At 52.8% G+C, this 14,538-nt stretch overlaps 5 protein-coding genes across 5 annotated transcripts; 3 read left to right on the top strand and 2 right to left on the bottom strand.

The window, feature by feature from the left end:
* Positions 1 to 499: 499 nt before the first annotated feature.
* On the bottom strand, positions 500 to 2,832 carry BJX67DRAFT_212824 (uncharacterized protein). Its single transcript, XM_071025625.1, has one exon. It carries the CDS (start codon positions 2,532 to 2,534, stop codon positions 531 to 533), a length of 2,004 nt encoding a protein of 667 aa, XP_070889975.1. The 5' UTR covers positions 2,535 to 2,832; the 3' UTR covers positions 500 to 530.
* Positions 2,833 to 6,251: 3,419 nt separating this feature from the next.
* BJX67DRAFT_377610 (uncharacterized protein) lies at positions 6,252 to 6,557 on the top strand (the record flags this gene model as incomplete). Its single annotated transcript, XM_071032145.1, has 1 exon — positions 6,252 to 6,557. One exon carries the CDS (start codon positions 6,252 to 6,254, stop codon positions 6,555 to 6,557), a length of 306 nt encoding a protein of 101 aa, XP_070889974.1.
* Positions 6,558 to 6,783: 226 nt separating this feature from the next.
* Positions 6,784 to 8,090, top strand: BJX67DRAFT_343270 (putative pyroglutamyl peptidase type I). Its single transcript, XM_071028132.1, has 2 exons — positions 6,784 to 7,046; positions 7,098 to 8,090. The coding sequence occupies exons 1-2, from the start codon at positions 6,936 to 6,938 to the stop codon at positions 7,809 to 7,811; spliced, it is 825 nt and encodes a 274-aa protein (XP_070889973.1). The 5' UTR covers positions 6,784 to 6,935; the 3' UTR covers positions 7,812 to 8,090.
* Positions 8,091 to 8,127: 37 nt separating this feature from the next.
* BJX67DRAFT_212755 (MOSC domain-containing protein) lies at positions 8,128 to 9,495 on the top strand. Its single transcript, XM_071025623.1, has one exon. It carries the CDS (start codon positions 8,284 to 8,286, stop codon positions 9,376 to 9,378), a length of 1,095 nt encoding a protein of 364 aa, XP_070889972.1. The 5' UTR covers positions 8,128 to 8,283; the 3' UTR covers positions 9,379 to 9,495.
* On the bottom strand, positions 9,322 to 12,913 carry BJX67DRAFT_343268 (DNA-directed DNA polymerase POL5). The gene is made up of 5 exons (XM_071028131.1): positions 12,384 to 12,913; positions 11,724 to 12,315; positions 10,866 to 11,671; positions 10,507 to 10,815; positions 9,322 to 10,461 (listed from the first exon to the last, which is right to left on the bottom strand). Exons 1-5 carry the CDS (start codon positions 12,771 to 12,773, stop codon positions 9,544 to 9,546), a joined length of 3,015 nt encoding a protein of 1,004 aa, XP_070889971.1. The 5' UTR covers positions 12,774 to 12,913; the 3' UTR covers positions 9,322 to 9,543.
* Positions 12,914 to 14,538: the final 1,625 nt, after the last annotated feature.

Here is a 14,538-nt window from a genome sequence, read left to right as displayed (position 1 = left end):
AAGCCAATGACCAACGAGTTGCCAAGGTTTTGAAGTGATGGATGAAGTCCCAGTCGATGGTGTTTCGCCAATTTGGCCGAGGCCAAGAAGAAAATGAGTGTAAGCAGTCAACTGTCCAGAAGACTGAAGGGGTATGTGGTGTAGTCAATGCAATCCGTGCCGGTCATATCAGACCAAAGGCATGCTTGTCAGGGGGTTCAAAACATGGATCCAGACTTGCTCCTGCCATGCCAACGGCGTTAACAAGCTGCAACTTTTGTATGATCAATCATATCACGTGGTTTTCGTTTTTCGTCGTTTTTTTTTCTCGTCATCATTCTTCGCGCAAAATGCTCTTGTTCTTTGTGTATTCTTAAAACTGTCGTTAGGGTCGTCAATGCCGTCTCACATCATCATATTCCACATAAATGGCTTCAAATATCACAATAAATCAATCGCGAAAGACTTCAAGACCCCGGCGCCCCGTTGAAACGGGCATAAGCGGGTAATATTCTCTGCGCGAAACTTCACGGCGCAAGGTACGGTCGTACCTAGCGCCTCAGGTAAGGCATGTTCAGGATCTGCCTCCGGATCCGCTCCGCGTCAGTTATGCCTTCTTCCGTGGGGTCATACGGTAGGCTGCCCGTCGGGGTGATTTGACTTCCAGAGGGGCCGTAGTGGGGCATCGATCTGAACGGAGGGAGTACTCCGCTAGCAAACGGATCAGAGAGAGATGGTGCGTGTCGGGAGATCCTGCCGGAAGGATGGGTGCGCCTGAATCCTTCCATTTTGAAAGGAGAGCCCAGTCGTTTGATATTTTCGCCGCTCAGATCCAGGAGTGGGTTCGGGATAGGCTTCTCCATCGAGGACGTTTCTTCATTACGAGACGAGGACGACGGTGGGGAGAATAGCTGGTCGGCACCCTTGGGCGTAATTGCACTCATGGTTGCCCCACGATTCCGAATCCGCACGCGCCGGTGACCAATGTCGTTCAGCTTTCCCTGGCGAAAAAGCTCCTCTAAGTTCCGCCGGGTCTCTTGCTCCGTAGGGGACTCGGGGCAAACGCTAGAGCGTACATTTGTGCTATTCACGATGTTCGGCAGAGGGTCCATCTGGGCGGGAGATCGCAAACGCGAACCCGTTACATGTATAGTCTCACGTCGGGCTCTGGGCGTGGGGCGTTGGTTTCTCTTCCTCATGTGGTTCGGACCCCAAGTATGATAAGAGAACGGTGAGCCAAGCCGAGGCGCCACTCCCCTCTCGTCGAAACTGGAAGCCTTGGTAGGCAGCGATCTGCCATTGTCTCTACGGGGGCTGCCGGGTAGTCGTGGTCTAGGCGACTCGGACCTTGTCTCGGGTAACGGGTCTGGGACGGCGAGTTGAGCCAATGGGGCCGGAATAGCACTTGATACGAGAGACACGCCCAAATCACGAGTCGCGTAAACAGTCGAAGTGTCAATCGAGGCATTAGCCCGGGGTGGGGCTGCATCCAGAGGTCGCGATAGGAGGTCCATGAAAGGTGTCGGGCTCCGGGACTGCATCATCCTTTGGTAGTGAGGGGCGATGGACAGTTTCTTCTTGCATAAGGATTTCAGCTTTCGCCTAGTCGAAGACTCGGATTTGGGCCACGCGGGTTTTGGTGCATTATCTCTCGCGGTAAGAGTTGAATCTCCGCTGCGTGAAGCAGCATCGCGGGACGGGAATTGCTTGTCAAGCCGAATTCCATTTCTATTCCAACTCCGCTTTGCCTCTCGGGCCACTCTATGAGTAACACCGAGGGGTGGAATGCTACCGGGCGTCATTTTGAAAGGTGTGATGGTAGGATCCTGGAGGTACAGTTGGTATGTATTCCACAGGTGGTTTTCCATCTCAGAAGTCCATCGTTCTTTCGTTTTTAAAGGTTTCCGGTGGCTACTTCGGTGTTTTTTCGGCAGCGGTGCAACCTCTGCCGTCTGCTTTGGCGTAATGTCAATATGGACAAAAGGGTCGTGGGTATCGCTTTCGGTGCTTGTACAGCTTCCGCCAACCGATTGCTGGGAGCTAAATGTTTCTATCGAGGAGACGGAGGAGTCGGAGGCATTTGAGCAAGCCGACCCGGGACGTGAGATCGCATCTCCAGCGGTTTGCGGGTCCCATGCAGACCAGAAATGTGCTGACTCTGCTTCTATAGGATCCGGGCGGATCTGCGCCGGCGGAGTCCTCAGATCTATTCTAGCCCGAGGGGGGGCGAGAAATTGGTTATCGGGCGGGGCAACCATTGCCTGAGGTTGGGCTGCGGAAGCATCAGCAGTAGGGGGGAATTCGATAGAAGGTAAAGGTATATCCGAAGCCGTCGAGTTATACGTGCTGCAATCATAGCTACCTTGAAAGAAGAGGTCCGTCCCTGATCGAACGCGGGATTGGCGAAGGCGCGAGCAAGAATGTCGGGGGGGTGGAGGCGGCGCATCCAACTGGATTGAAGCGCGCTCTGGAGTTCTAGGTTCTGCTTGGCCGGCGGAAGGGTAGGTGAAGTCTTTCGGCAGAGTGCGCGACAGACCATGCTGTCGATCAGCCATGGTGCCACGTCTTGTGTGGTTCCACGGGAAACAATCGGGAAGAACACAAGTTCGTTTGTTCGGAAAGTATGAAGGTCCCTCTAAGCCAGCATCGCTTCGCTTGGCGGTAAACTTCTGGTTCAAGTAAGTGTCTTATCCAGCGATATTCTCCACGCCACAGATCCTCTCTTGAACCAAGGATATGCGCAGGCCGGGACCGAACAGCGAGCAGGGCACAATAAAGGTGGTGGGTTTGTTCGGTTCAATATAGAGGTCAAACGTCAGAGTTGATCGATCGTAATCGAACAGTCGTGTCCCCAGGGGCGGTCGTAAAGTCGTAACAACTAGGAAAGTAGGCAAAAGAAAGGTCCAAGGAAAAGTGTTCGTCAAGATGCGAATGGTCGGATAGGGAGGAAGCGATCGAATTCGTGTGGGATCGATGCGATGGGCCGCTGTGCTTTGCGAAATGCGACAGGCAGTCTTTCTTGGTCAGAGATCACATCAACTGGGTTCCGCGCTCCATCGGACAGGACAAGTCAGAGCAAGGGAAGAAGACCCGTCATTGACACACAAAAACGCCAGACCAACACAAAGGAAAATTGAAGGAAACGGAAGGGATGGAATCGCACGAGCTTGACGCCCGCCGGAAGGAACTAACGCCGGAGCAGTCGGGGGGGAGGAGGTTGGGGATGGAAAAAGGAAGGGAGAGGGAGAGACGAAGAAGAGAAGCGAAGCGAAGCGCGGGTCAAGCTGGAAAGACGAGCCACGGGAGGAATTACGGCAGCCTCAGTTCTCAGGCAACACACCCGCCCATCACAGCGCTAGACTCGTTGAAAGTGGCCCCAAGAGGTCACTAAAGCTTCACTCTGGGCTTTGGCGTGTCCACGAGGGTCCACTGGCGGTAAATGGAGACAGCAAGTCCGATTTAACTTGGGGATGCCACAGTTCACTGCCCACGGTGTTATCAAGGAACGTGTCAGCCTTCAACACATTCCACACACAGTCATTGGAATGCGGAGAATTGATCTCGACAAGCTCATGTCGCAAGTGTGACAACAAGCCGTCGAAAGAATGATCTCAACGATGTGTGAGCATGGAAATCCTGGAGGCTGGGACTTTGGGAGCAACCAGTTTAGTTCAACCGTGTCACCGCGCCGCCGCCCAACGGTCCGTCGAGGGCCCAGAGGACAAATCGCGTTGGCGCTGATGGAGACGTTGATGGCGCTCTTCATCTGGAGATGTTCTTGACCTTCTCCTGCAAGGGATCATCCTCAGCAACTTTTTTTTTTCTTTTTTTCTGTCTTTTCTCTCGGTCTTCCTCGCCGTCTCCCCAGGTGCAGGCTTCGACTCCCAAGAAAAAGCCTCAACAAGCTGGGAAAGACAGCAAATGTGGATCATCTCTATCACATTGAGGAATCTCCATCTACGAGAAAGATCGCTCCTCCATACAGAGTCCGGTCTTTGACGAGGCGTGTGATCAGGTCGACGGACTGCTCATCCAGGTGCACCGGCTCGAATTTTTCGAGCTGTGCTGCAGATGCATGCTCGCCTCGCCGGCCGCCTGGTGGACTGGGCATGCATTAGCCCTGCGACCATCCACCACTCCACGAGTCCACGGATGGAGTCCTTGCACTTCAGTTCGAGCATGGTGTTGCCGAACAGCGAGAGAGGATCGAGAGGCTCATAGTTCCTGTTTCTGCTCTTCAAGAAGAGGTTCTTTCCTTCCGATGAGCTGCTCTCCGGCCTTGAAATCTGAACCGGAGCGCTGGAGCCCGACAGTCGTACCTGCCCTTTCGGAGCAGTTTCCATTCTGATGCTTCGCTTCTGGCGGGTGGGGCCAACGCGTCGAGGCGGGGTAAACGCGTGCCCGTCGCGTCCCACACGCGGATCCGCGCGTGTGGTAACTTTCGTTAATTACCGTCCGAACCGCGCGATTCTCTCCTCCAGGGCGGCCTCTTCGAGTTTCGAGATTTCACTCTCTTTCTCACGATGCTCGATGAACGATGGACCCTTGAACGACGCTCTCGACGACGTTCTGCAGGAACCCCAAAAACCAGGAACTTCGTCCCGTGCTCTTTTCCCGTCCCTCATTCCTGACCCTCGACTTACCGGCCACAACAAAGCTGGTCAGATTCGAGCCCTATTTTTAGCCAACTCATCTTGCAGCTGTCTCAAACACACCTGCAGTCGTTCATGCTCACTTGACTTCGCAGGAGAATCAAGAAAAGCAAAAATGATCAATATCAACTGATTCAGATCCGGAGAAAACTTCTTCCCCGAAACACATCGAGTGCCGCGCAAAGAGCGCCACTCGGAGTCTCGGAGCTGGCGTCTCCCTTCTGAGGTCGGAGCCGAAAAACAAGTTCACACGCATCATGCACGCACTGCCTCTTCCTTCTGCAGATCTTGATGTGAATGTTCAACGTACTGGAACAACCCGCCGGGCACATTCCGGCCCCAGTGAGCAGCAGTGGATTTTACTCAGAAAGGTACCAAGACTGCACTATTCCGAACAGCTTGTGGACGCTATCCAGTCATGGAGAGGATATTTATGTCAATTTCTGCTTTCGCGAGCTTTTCCGGGGGTCGCTTGAAGGACGGTAGATGAAACTTCACCTACAACTAACCCAATCTTGCGCCTGCATGTTGCTCACCAAGCGCTGAAAATCCTTGCATATCGGGAAGCAGATCATCAGTTGAAGTTGAAGCAAATCTTGCCCAAGTCTCCAAGATGAGCTCACAACCTCACATTGAACCAAGCTGCGTCCCCTTGCGGATCTCCTGCAGCGCAGCCTTGCGCTCACCAAGCTACGACAAGGCGACTTGGTTCTTGACCCGCCAAGCAGGCAGTATCCTCTCGATGAACAATCTGAACGGTTAGCGAGAAACAGCCCACAAATCCATCCAGTTGGGATTTAGCCGCAATAGACAGTGAACTGGTAACGTCGAAGATGCGCTGCCAACTTTGTTATGCACTTCTTAGCAGCGCAGTGCAGACGGCTAATCCCTGGAGCCTTGCCGTAAGTCATCATCATATATATCTCCGACAGAGGAGCGATACGCCGGCTTTCCCTCCTCACAACCCGCCCTAGATGACATCAAAAATAGAGCAAGTTGAAAGGTCCGCCTCCGTGTAGTTCCGTAGTTCCAACATGCAACAGCTAGCATATCTATTCCCGAGCCACGGCCACCAAATTCCCAAATCACCAAGAATACTCTCCAGTGCAACAGCCATTGGAACCCATATTCTCAGCATGGAAAAACAGCGGCTTAGACCAGAAACAAGAGCGTACAAAGTTGCTCCGCAGGGCTGTCAGTATTCCCGGTGGAGGCTTGGGGCAAACCGGATGATACGATAGCGAAGCGGTCTCGTGCAAGTATACTTACTGGCAGTGGCAATACGCATATCGCGATCGCACTTGTGCTTACTTTCGCTCGGTTGGGAGCGGCGTCTTTGGCATTCAAGCGAGTGAGTTGCAGGCTAATGAAATGCTCGGGGTTGAGGAGCTTCCTGCGCGGGGTGCCGTAGTTAGGGCTAGCGGTGCAAGGCAGAGGGCGCTCTGAGAATAGCAGCCAACCATTTTCCCCAAAGAAGCATCCTTAAAGAAATCCGAGCATCGTATCGAGTAATTCTGCAGAGTGCTTATCCTGCGCCTTTTCCGTCACTTGACACAAGATCGACACAAGTTAATTAGCGACGGTGGAGCGCGAGCCCACCTTCTAGAAAGTCCACACAACATGTCGGAGACCAGAGGAGCTCTCGGAGTCCAAGAGTTTGTGATCGTCCCAGCACCGTGTTGGATATGCATCAAGCTCTACTTTTACTCCGGGGTACCCCGTGGAACTCAGAAGACGTTAGCACACTACAACGGAGTTAAAGGGCTGAATGCCTCGTGGACAGGGGTGTATCAGGTTTTGGTACTTGAGGATGGCGATGGCGTCGAGGGAGGTGATGGCGACTTTGGCACGACCAGTGGTGGGTCCGATCAGCTTGGATTTGGGACGGCATTGTTCCGGCTGGAGGAACCTGTTATCCTGGATTAGCTCTTTGCTTCGGCTCTCATCCCTTTCCTTTTGTCAACCAATCGGTCTCGACGTTCGTAGGTGTTGGTGCGCAGAGAGGATATGTCCTCAAGAGTTCCCGAGTGCTTGAGCCCAAAAACTCTGCTGAGGAGCAAGGAGGTGAAACAGATCTCGTGACGCCAAGCCCAACCCAATGCGGATGCGGGGAAGCTCCGAAGAGCGGCTGTTTGATCGACGCTTTGGTTGCTCCAGGATCAATTACGTATCCTCTTCGATCCATCTAGATAAATCCAGCTCATGAAGAGCATTTGAGTTCAAATTGCTTCGGCGGGGTACTCGTTTGTGGCCCTCCGGGAACCTTCCTAGCCTACCAAACCACCTTACTGGGCGATTACCACGATGGGCGACTGTGGCTCAGGTGTGCACCCTTCCGACGCACCGCTACCGAGGGGCCTTCCTTCGGCTGTCGCTGAGCCAGAGGAGATCTCAGTTCTTGTCACGGGATTTGGGGTAAGTCAATGGGCCCTTGGGAAACAGGTGGCTCGGACTGACCGTCCCTAGCCGTTTAAATCCAACCTTGTCAATGCCTCTCATTTAATTGCGTCGTCCCTCCCAACATCCTTATCCCTACCGACAGGCACACCAGATGGAACCGCAATGCGCCGAATTGCAATCCACGTTCATCCGTCTCCTATCTCCGTCGCATACTCCGCGGTTCGAGCAATCGTTCCCGCCATAATGGAAGACTACGTCAGGACTCACGGCCGGCAACCTGACATAGTTATTCACATGGGCATAGCCGCGACAAGGAACTACTACTCGATAGAGGCGAAAGCGCATCGCGACGCCTACCATATGCCCGATAACCTCGGGCAAGCTGGATACGAGGATGGTGAGAAGCCATGGAGGGAGCTTAATCTGCCCCATGTTCTGAGAGCTGGGCACTGTGACCCGACGACTGGATCGGTTGCGAAATTGGACTCAAAATCCGCGGGAGCTAAGCTTTACCCCCGTCCTCCGGACAGTGAGTTCTTGAAGTCGTGGCAGGCGCTCAGTCCGTCAAGCGCGGACCTCCGAATATCCGAAGACGCCGGCCGATATCTTTGCGAGTTTATCTTCTACACGAGCTTGTCGTTGGCGTTACAGGAAGGCCGGGATAGGAACGTGGCGTTCTTTCACGTTCCATCTTCTTGCTGCGATGAGGATATCGAGACTGGAAGGGAGGTTGCAGTCGCACTAATCAAATGCCTTGCTCTGTCTTGGGTTGAGGCATAGCATATTCATCAAGGTTCTATAATCTGAAGTTCTCAGCGGTATGCATAATTGGCTGTTCTTTATTAAATTGCGCTGTTTTACCTAATAATCTTAACCACGTATGACACGGCCTAATTCAACTTGGCTGTTGTTGGATGTTCTCTTGACCGTTGGGGCTTCAGTTCCAGAGAATTAGCTTCTTTACTCTCCTGCAGGTGAAGGTTGCCATGTTCGGTAATCATCTTCGGTTCGTCAGGCCCGCGTAAGCATTCATAATCCCAGCCCCAACAGAAAGGACCCGCTCACTTTCTTCTCTATATAAATGTACTGCTGTGGCATTCTCTCCTTTTAATGTTCCCCGATATATTTCCCAAGGCGGTCAACTACGGGACAGCACCGCGGAATTCCTCTGGCAAAATACCTTACCTGGATATAACTTCCATTAATCAATCCAGCACATCTATTCCAGCACGCCTGAACTCCAACCTACCTAATGACGCCGCTCCTCTACGTACCTCTCCTCCTCCTCCTAGCCCTCACACCATGGCTCCTGCCAGCCCTCCGCTCCAACAACCAAACCAGCACTCTCCGCCGCCTCCTCCGCCTTGGCAAGAAAACGCCCTCCCAAAAGCCCAGCGAAATCCTCTCTCTCCGCGTATACCCCATAAAATCATGCCGCGGGTTCGAAGTCCCAAGCTCGAAGCTCCGCACGACGGGCCTCGACCTCGACCGCCGCTGGATGCTCGTCGATGCAACGACACACGTCTTCCTCACGATCCGTCAAATCCCCGAGATGACCCGGATATTGACCGGCATCAGCGACGACGGAGAGGAGCTCTTGCTCTCTACAGCCGATATCAAGGACGAGAAGGCTGAGATTGCTATCCCCTCACGGCCCAGCGCCGCCTGGCTAGAGGAAAACACGACCTTAGCGTCTGATGTCCAGATCTGGGATACCGTTACGGATGGGTACATCTATAACCCGTCTGTCGGAGTGAACCAGCTCTTCTCGAAGTTCCTCAACCGTGATGTAGTGCTAGTGTACAAGGGTCCTACGGCGCGGATTTTGAAGGGGAATGGGGATCCCAGATTGTTGGGCCGCGTGCAGAGCACGAATTTCCCGGACGTGCATCCCGTTCTCATCGCTTCGCAGGCTTCGATCGATGAGTTGAACAGCAGGTTGAAGAGTGGCGGGCACGAAGCGATTACGATTGAGCGATTTAGACCGAATATCATTATCAGAGGGGACAGGGAAGCGCCCTGGGTGGAGGATTCGTGGAAGACCGTGAGGATTTCTTCTCCCGGGACTGCGGGAGGCGAGGGGGAGGACGGCGCTAGCCTGACGTTCGACATCGTGGCGCGATGTGGACGATGCCAGGTCCCAAATGTTGACCCCGTCACGGCGGAGAAGCACAGGACGCAGCCGTGGGACACTATGATGAGCTACCGGCGTGTGGATCCGGGGTTGAAGTATAAGCCTTGCTTTGGGATGTTGGGGGCGCCGAGGGGGGAGGGGGAGGTGCGGGTTGGAATGAAGTTTGAGGTCCTTGAGGAGACCACGGGGCATCAGTATATAAAGGGGTTCTAACTGAGTCTCAATTCTGTGAGATGTGATCTATGATTTATTGACTTATGTGCTATGTATGGCGTTGAGCAACGGGCGATTAATAAAATTCTTTTCAGCTAGGTTCATAGTCTATAGTACATTATTCGCTTTTTTCCTTCCTATGCATACACGGCCTCTGTATAAAGGCTAATTCTTCATCTGCTTACTCGCAGAGACACACCAATTATTCCAATCTGTGAAGAAAGATGGCTGCACATGACACTTCCGACTGAGAAGCTGGGCCTTCCTCGTCTCCCCATACACATCCACAACGCCACGGACAGTCTCTTTGTCATGCGCAACCAACACCTTCACAACAAGCAGACTCGCCTGGCTGCAACCCGACCCATGCACCAGCGGCCCACTATGCATCGCCTCCCCATGGATATCCCTCAACAAGCTCCAAACGGATTCCAAATTCTCCGACCCAAGACCCGGAACCGACGACCCCTTGCAAAGCTTCGTATACTCCCGCAACACAGCATTAGCCTTATTGCTAACCTGCTTCACCGTCGACCGCCGCGTGAGGCGGAGCAGCGGAAGGATAAGATCGAGCGCCAGAAGACTCGAGTGGCACTTCTTCACGTAGATCTCGAGGAGGTCGAGGACGCGGTTCTTGAAATTCACCATCGTCTCCTTCGCGTCCTTCTTGTCTTTCTTTTTGCTGAGCGCGTCGCGCCGCGCTTGGAAGACTTTTGCGAGCTGCGTGTCGACGGCTTCCATCTCATCGTCGTTCATGTCGGCGTCTGAGTCGGAGCCTGAGTCGTCTTCTTTCAGATCTTGGTCTGCGCGGTGCGTGCCGAGGGCGGAGGCAAGTTTTGCTTCGAAGGCGGCGATTTCGGCTGCATCTTCTTCGTCCTCTTCTTCTTCTTCTTCGGACGCTTCGCCTCCCGAGGAGGAGGCCTCCGAGGCTGAGTTGTCTTCGGGATTAATAATTTCGACGTCGCTGTCCTCCTCGTCGGCGTCGATCATGTCTTCATCTTCGTCTTCGTCTTCGCCTGCTTGGTCATCTTGTTGGTCGAACATTTCCTGTTGGCCTGCGAGGCCTTCTTTGGCTTCGAGGATCTAGTTACATTAGCTTTGTCCGGGAATAGTGGAGAAGGTTCATACCGAGATCAAAGACTCCAACCCGGTGGCCGTAACATTTGGAGCAAACACTGCAAAGACCTGCTCACTCATGCGGCGGAAAAGCTGTGAGGGCTTCGACGCAAAGCTCAGAAGAATCTCTACCAACGCATCTGAGGCTTCCGAGGTTTCTTCCCCCGTCTTCGACTTCTTGTCGCCGAAGATTTTGGCGTAGCAGAAGTCGAGCTCATCCAGCATCGACACGGCATCGGCATCGCCGTTGTAGACCTGGAGGATTGTCATGGAGTATAGGAGCTTAAAGGCGTCAACGCCGGTTGTGCCGGTTTTCTTATCCTAGATATCTTTAGTACTCAAGTCATACGTCGAGGAACAGAGCGTCTCACCATGCTCGATAGCTTCTTCAACGCCTTAAAAGCACCTTTCACGGACTCCTTCAGAACGTCATCCATGGCAATGATGAATTTCCCATACTCCTCAGACTTGGCCGCATCACGGATTTTGCGAACAATCGCATACGGCAACGTAGTAGCGTGTTTCTGAGCCGCAATGATGCTATTAAGACACGAGTTGATCCTGCTGCGGAACAATTCCTGGGTCTGCTGAGTGAGCGGGGGCTGAACGCCACCCTTTTTTTCCTCGCTCGTGAAATAGGCAAATCGGGCAAATATGACCAGGACCCTCTCGAGAGCCGCCTCGGACGCTTGATCCGCCGCATCGCTAGCAGAGACGCGAGATCGGACCATCGACAGAAGCAACCCAGCTAGAACTTGACGACTTGATGCGGCAGCCTTGCTCTCGCTGGTTCCTGGTGATGCGATGAGTTGCTCAAAGAGGGGGAGGATTTGGTTAAGAGCTTCCACGTTAGCCTCCGACACAATTTTCTCGACTGTCTTTGTTTTCGTGACTTGATCGAAGTTGATCGAGCCCGCGGAGCCCATCAGGCCTTTGACAGAGGCAGCTGCAAATTCTGGCTCCTTTGATACGCGGGCCTGGATTGCCTTCGTGGCTTTGACGGCCATTCGGTGCAGATATCTGTCTTCGACGGCGAGCTGGTTTGTAAGACACCGGACCAAGTTCTTTGTGAAGACGAGGGAAGCGAGTTGGAGGTTGTGCTCGTTGAGTACTTTGATGAAGAGGAGGAAACCCCAGTACTTCCGCTCTTCAGATGAAGCGGACGCAAAAAGGCCATCTAGAAACCGTTAGATAGAACGCCAAATCTATTGGCAGGTGGAGAAACTTACTGTCGACAACTTCCGCCCAGAAATCAGAGAAGCTAAGGCGGTTAGAAGATGCTTTAATTTTCGAAGCCTCCTTAGTCGGCACGGAGCTGAGGGTCTTAACCACAGCATCCCAAGCAAAGTGAAGCTTGGAGTTCCACACACCAGACACCTTAGCGCCGCCTTCAGCCTCGCCCGAAGACTCGCTAGTGGAGGACTCCTTCATGACCTTAGCCAGCTGGGTCCTCTCCTTCGAGTCCAATGGGTCATCATGTTTCCAGACTTTACCTGGGAAACCGATTCCCGGGAAACAATCCTTAGCAGCAACCCAGATGGCAACACCCTCAGGGGTCCGCGTCAGATCCCCAGAGCAGAGTTTCTCAAGCGCAACCTCCACAACCTGGGTATCAGCTTTCTGGGCAGATAGATCGTAGATAGCGCGGTAGATAATCCAGCCACACTCCTCCCGAACCCACGGCTTCTTCTTGGCCAGTTCAAAGACCAACTCTAGGACTTTCGTCCATTCGGGAATCAGACTCTTCGGACTGAAGAGAATCCCAGACTTAATAATAGCCTCCGCGCCAAAAAGCCGTCCAAAATGATGGTCTCTTTGTTCCTAACCAGAGCGTCAGCAACAGCATCCACACAACCAAACAACCAGAACCAACAGAATCCAGTCCATACCTGTCCCGACTCACTCCCCGAAGCATTCGAAACACCCTCCCAGATGCCCAACACACCGGGAACCGTAATCTCAGAAGAACCCCCCCTCAACGCCAACGCCTCCGCCGAGAAAACCTGAGCTAGAACCTCCGTCAGAGCAATCGAGAACCCAATCCGCGCCGCCTTGCGACTACTACAAAGCCCGCGAAACAGTCTCTGCAGCGTCTTCCGGATCTGCTCATCATCGGCCGGCTTCTTGTCGGCCGTGAACTGCGACACAAGCGCCTGCGCGGCTTTCAGCCTGATCTCGTCGTTCTCGCTGGTGAGGTCCTCGTAGATCTCGACCAGCTTTGTGTCGACGTTAACGGGCTCGCGCCGCCGCTTTTTGGAGGTTCCCTCTTTCTGAGCCATTGTTGTTGGTGGAATCAGCCCAGCCCTCCTTTCTATTCTTTTTTTTTTTCTGCCTTCCTTCTCCCGTACGGCTGGTTCAGCTATATGCGGGAGAATGAGGAGAATTGTGTATATGAGCTTTGGAGCGAGCTTGTTCTCCCGGTGGATTATTATTTGGATCTCTCAGTTGCGGCGAAAATTTACGGAGATTGGACTAAAACGGACTAGCGTTATCATATTCAGGCCTCAGGTGTTCATCTACCGATTTAGGAAGTATGTTTGTCACGGGCGGCGTGCTCGCCCAGAGCTTCACAATTGAGCCACGAGGAGCTCAGAAAGAAGGGAAGTGAGGCTTTAGCCAAGTTAATACCTAGATGTTGACGATACAAGTTTGCTTCCCGCTGTTCGTAAATTCGAATCTGGTGATGCCGTTGTTGAAGCTGCGGGGCCTTAAAACATATTTTGACGCAGGGATAATCGCGCCACTGACAATTAAAATGCTCCATGGTTCAGGCGAGCTTCCAGATTTTTTCTAGACGCTACATAATATTTCCTGGGTGAGCGCTGGTGGGATTAATATCTGTAACAAATTACAATTTGCTACCCTCTATGGCGGTATCATCTTCGTAGGACTTCGTGTGTCCCCTGACTGAGAGTATTCGGCATATAATGTATACCCAAAAGTGCAAGGAACCAAATGAGTGAACTCACCAAACTATTTGCTGGTGCATTCATAAAACAGATGACCATTCAGTCTCTATTTATCCCCGGAAGGCACGGAGATGAGATAGAGCCGGCTCCAACTTCGGTTATGGCCAAAACAGGATTGCAAAGGAGCCCTACGCCGTCTAATGAAGCCTATCTTTATACCTACCAAGTATGCGAAGTCGAAGGAGCCGGTTCCAGCTTAAGTTGGAAGAGTGCCAGCGAATTAGACGTTCTGATTGCTCAGAGGCATGTGGTGACCGGCCTGCAGAACAGGTCAGCTGGGCTGCATCTCCCATCGTTACTATCCCAACGAGAACGTCAAATCCACAAGCATGTACTGAACACACTCGCAAGCCTTTTGAATGCGTAGCAAGGCGATACCCTATATAGTAATCCAATGTCTAGTAAAAGAACATAGCGATTGGGAGATAGAGGCTACCATGCCGGCCGTAAATTCCGGGCGCTTCTTCCGAGCCAGCTTCGCTTGCCTTGATACCCCGTACCAGCTTGAACAAGCTATGAGGAGGCATGCTAGGCGAACGGAATCAAGCGTTGGCCACCTTCAAGGTACAGAATGGGTGGGGGCTACAGCATACCTACCCCAGTAGTAAGTCCTACAGGCGACAGCCTGTTCGGGTGCCCAGGGAAATCGATAGCGTCCGTTTTTGAGGTGGAAATATGGGTTCTCGTGCAAGGGCGGCATATCTGTGATGGGTCCTTGCCGTGGAATTCTGCAGGAAAGATCCAAATCTGGGGGTGGCTGGCTTGGTTAGGGCGCAAGGGGTATGAAGGGGTTCAAACTTCAAGTTGTCAGGTTCACCGTCGAACTGCTCTCTCGATTCTGCCGAGCTTTGCATTCCCCGCGGATTTAAAGTCGAACTGCATTGTGGTGCTGACGTTTCTTTATCTTGTAAAGTTTGTATAGCAACTGCATGCCAATACCGTAGCTGGTTGAATTATATCAAAGATGATAAACTTTTAGACATGGTGAGACGAACTTGACTCTGTTCTAAATATGCGTGCCTAGAGAAGCTTGATCTGCGAACACGCCTGTCAGGAGGCAGGTATTATTTGATGA

The sequence above is a fragment of the Aspergillus lucknowensis genome, assembly GCF_044049455.1.
Source record: "Aspergillus lucknowensis strain CBS 449.75 chromosome Unknown BJX67scaffold_4, whole genome shotgun sequence".
Lineage (NCBI taxonomy): Eukaryota > Fungi > Ascomycota > Eurotiomycetes > Eurotiales > Aspergillaceae > Aspergillus > Aspergillus lucknowensis.
Note: the sequence above shows the minus strand (reverse complement) of the source record. Positions and strands in the feature narration are given on the sequence as shown.

Coding starts and splice junctions, on each gene's coding strand:
- BJX67DRAFT_212824 (XM_071025625.1), bottom strand. CDS start 2,534: ATGGCTGATCGACAGCATGGTCTGTCGCGCACTCTGCCGAAAGACTTC.
- BJX67DRAFT_343270 (XM_071028132.1), top strand. CDS start 6,936: ATGGGCGACTGTGGCTCAGGTGTGCACCCTTCCGACGCACCGCTACCG. Junction 7,047..7,097: donor TTCTTGTCACGGGATTTGGG/GTAAGTCAATGG, acceptor GACCGTCCCTAG/CCGTTTAAATCCAACCTTGT.
- BJX67DRAFT_212755 (XM_071025623.1), top strand. CDS start 8,284: ATGACGCCGCTCCTCTACGTACCTCTCCTCCTCCTCCTAGCCCTCACA.
- BJX67DRAFT_343268 (XM_071028131.1), bottom strand. CDS start 12,773: ATGGCTCAGAAAGAGGGAACCTCCAAAAAGCGGCGGCGCGAGCCCGTT. Junction 10,816..10,865: donor TGAAGAAGCTATCGAGCATG/GTGAGACGCTCT, acceptor AAAGATATCTAG/GATAAGAAAACCGGCACAAC. Junction 10,462..10,506: donor GGTTGGAGTCTTTGATCTCG/GTATGAACCTTC, acceptor TAATGTAACTAG/ATCCTCGAAGCCAAAGAAGG.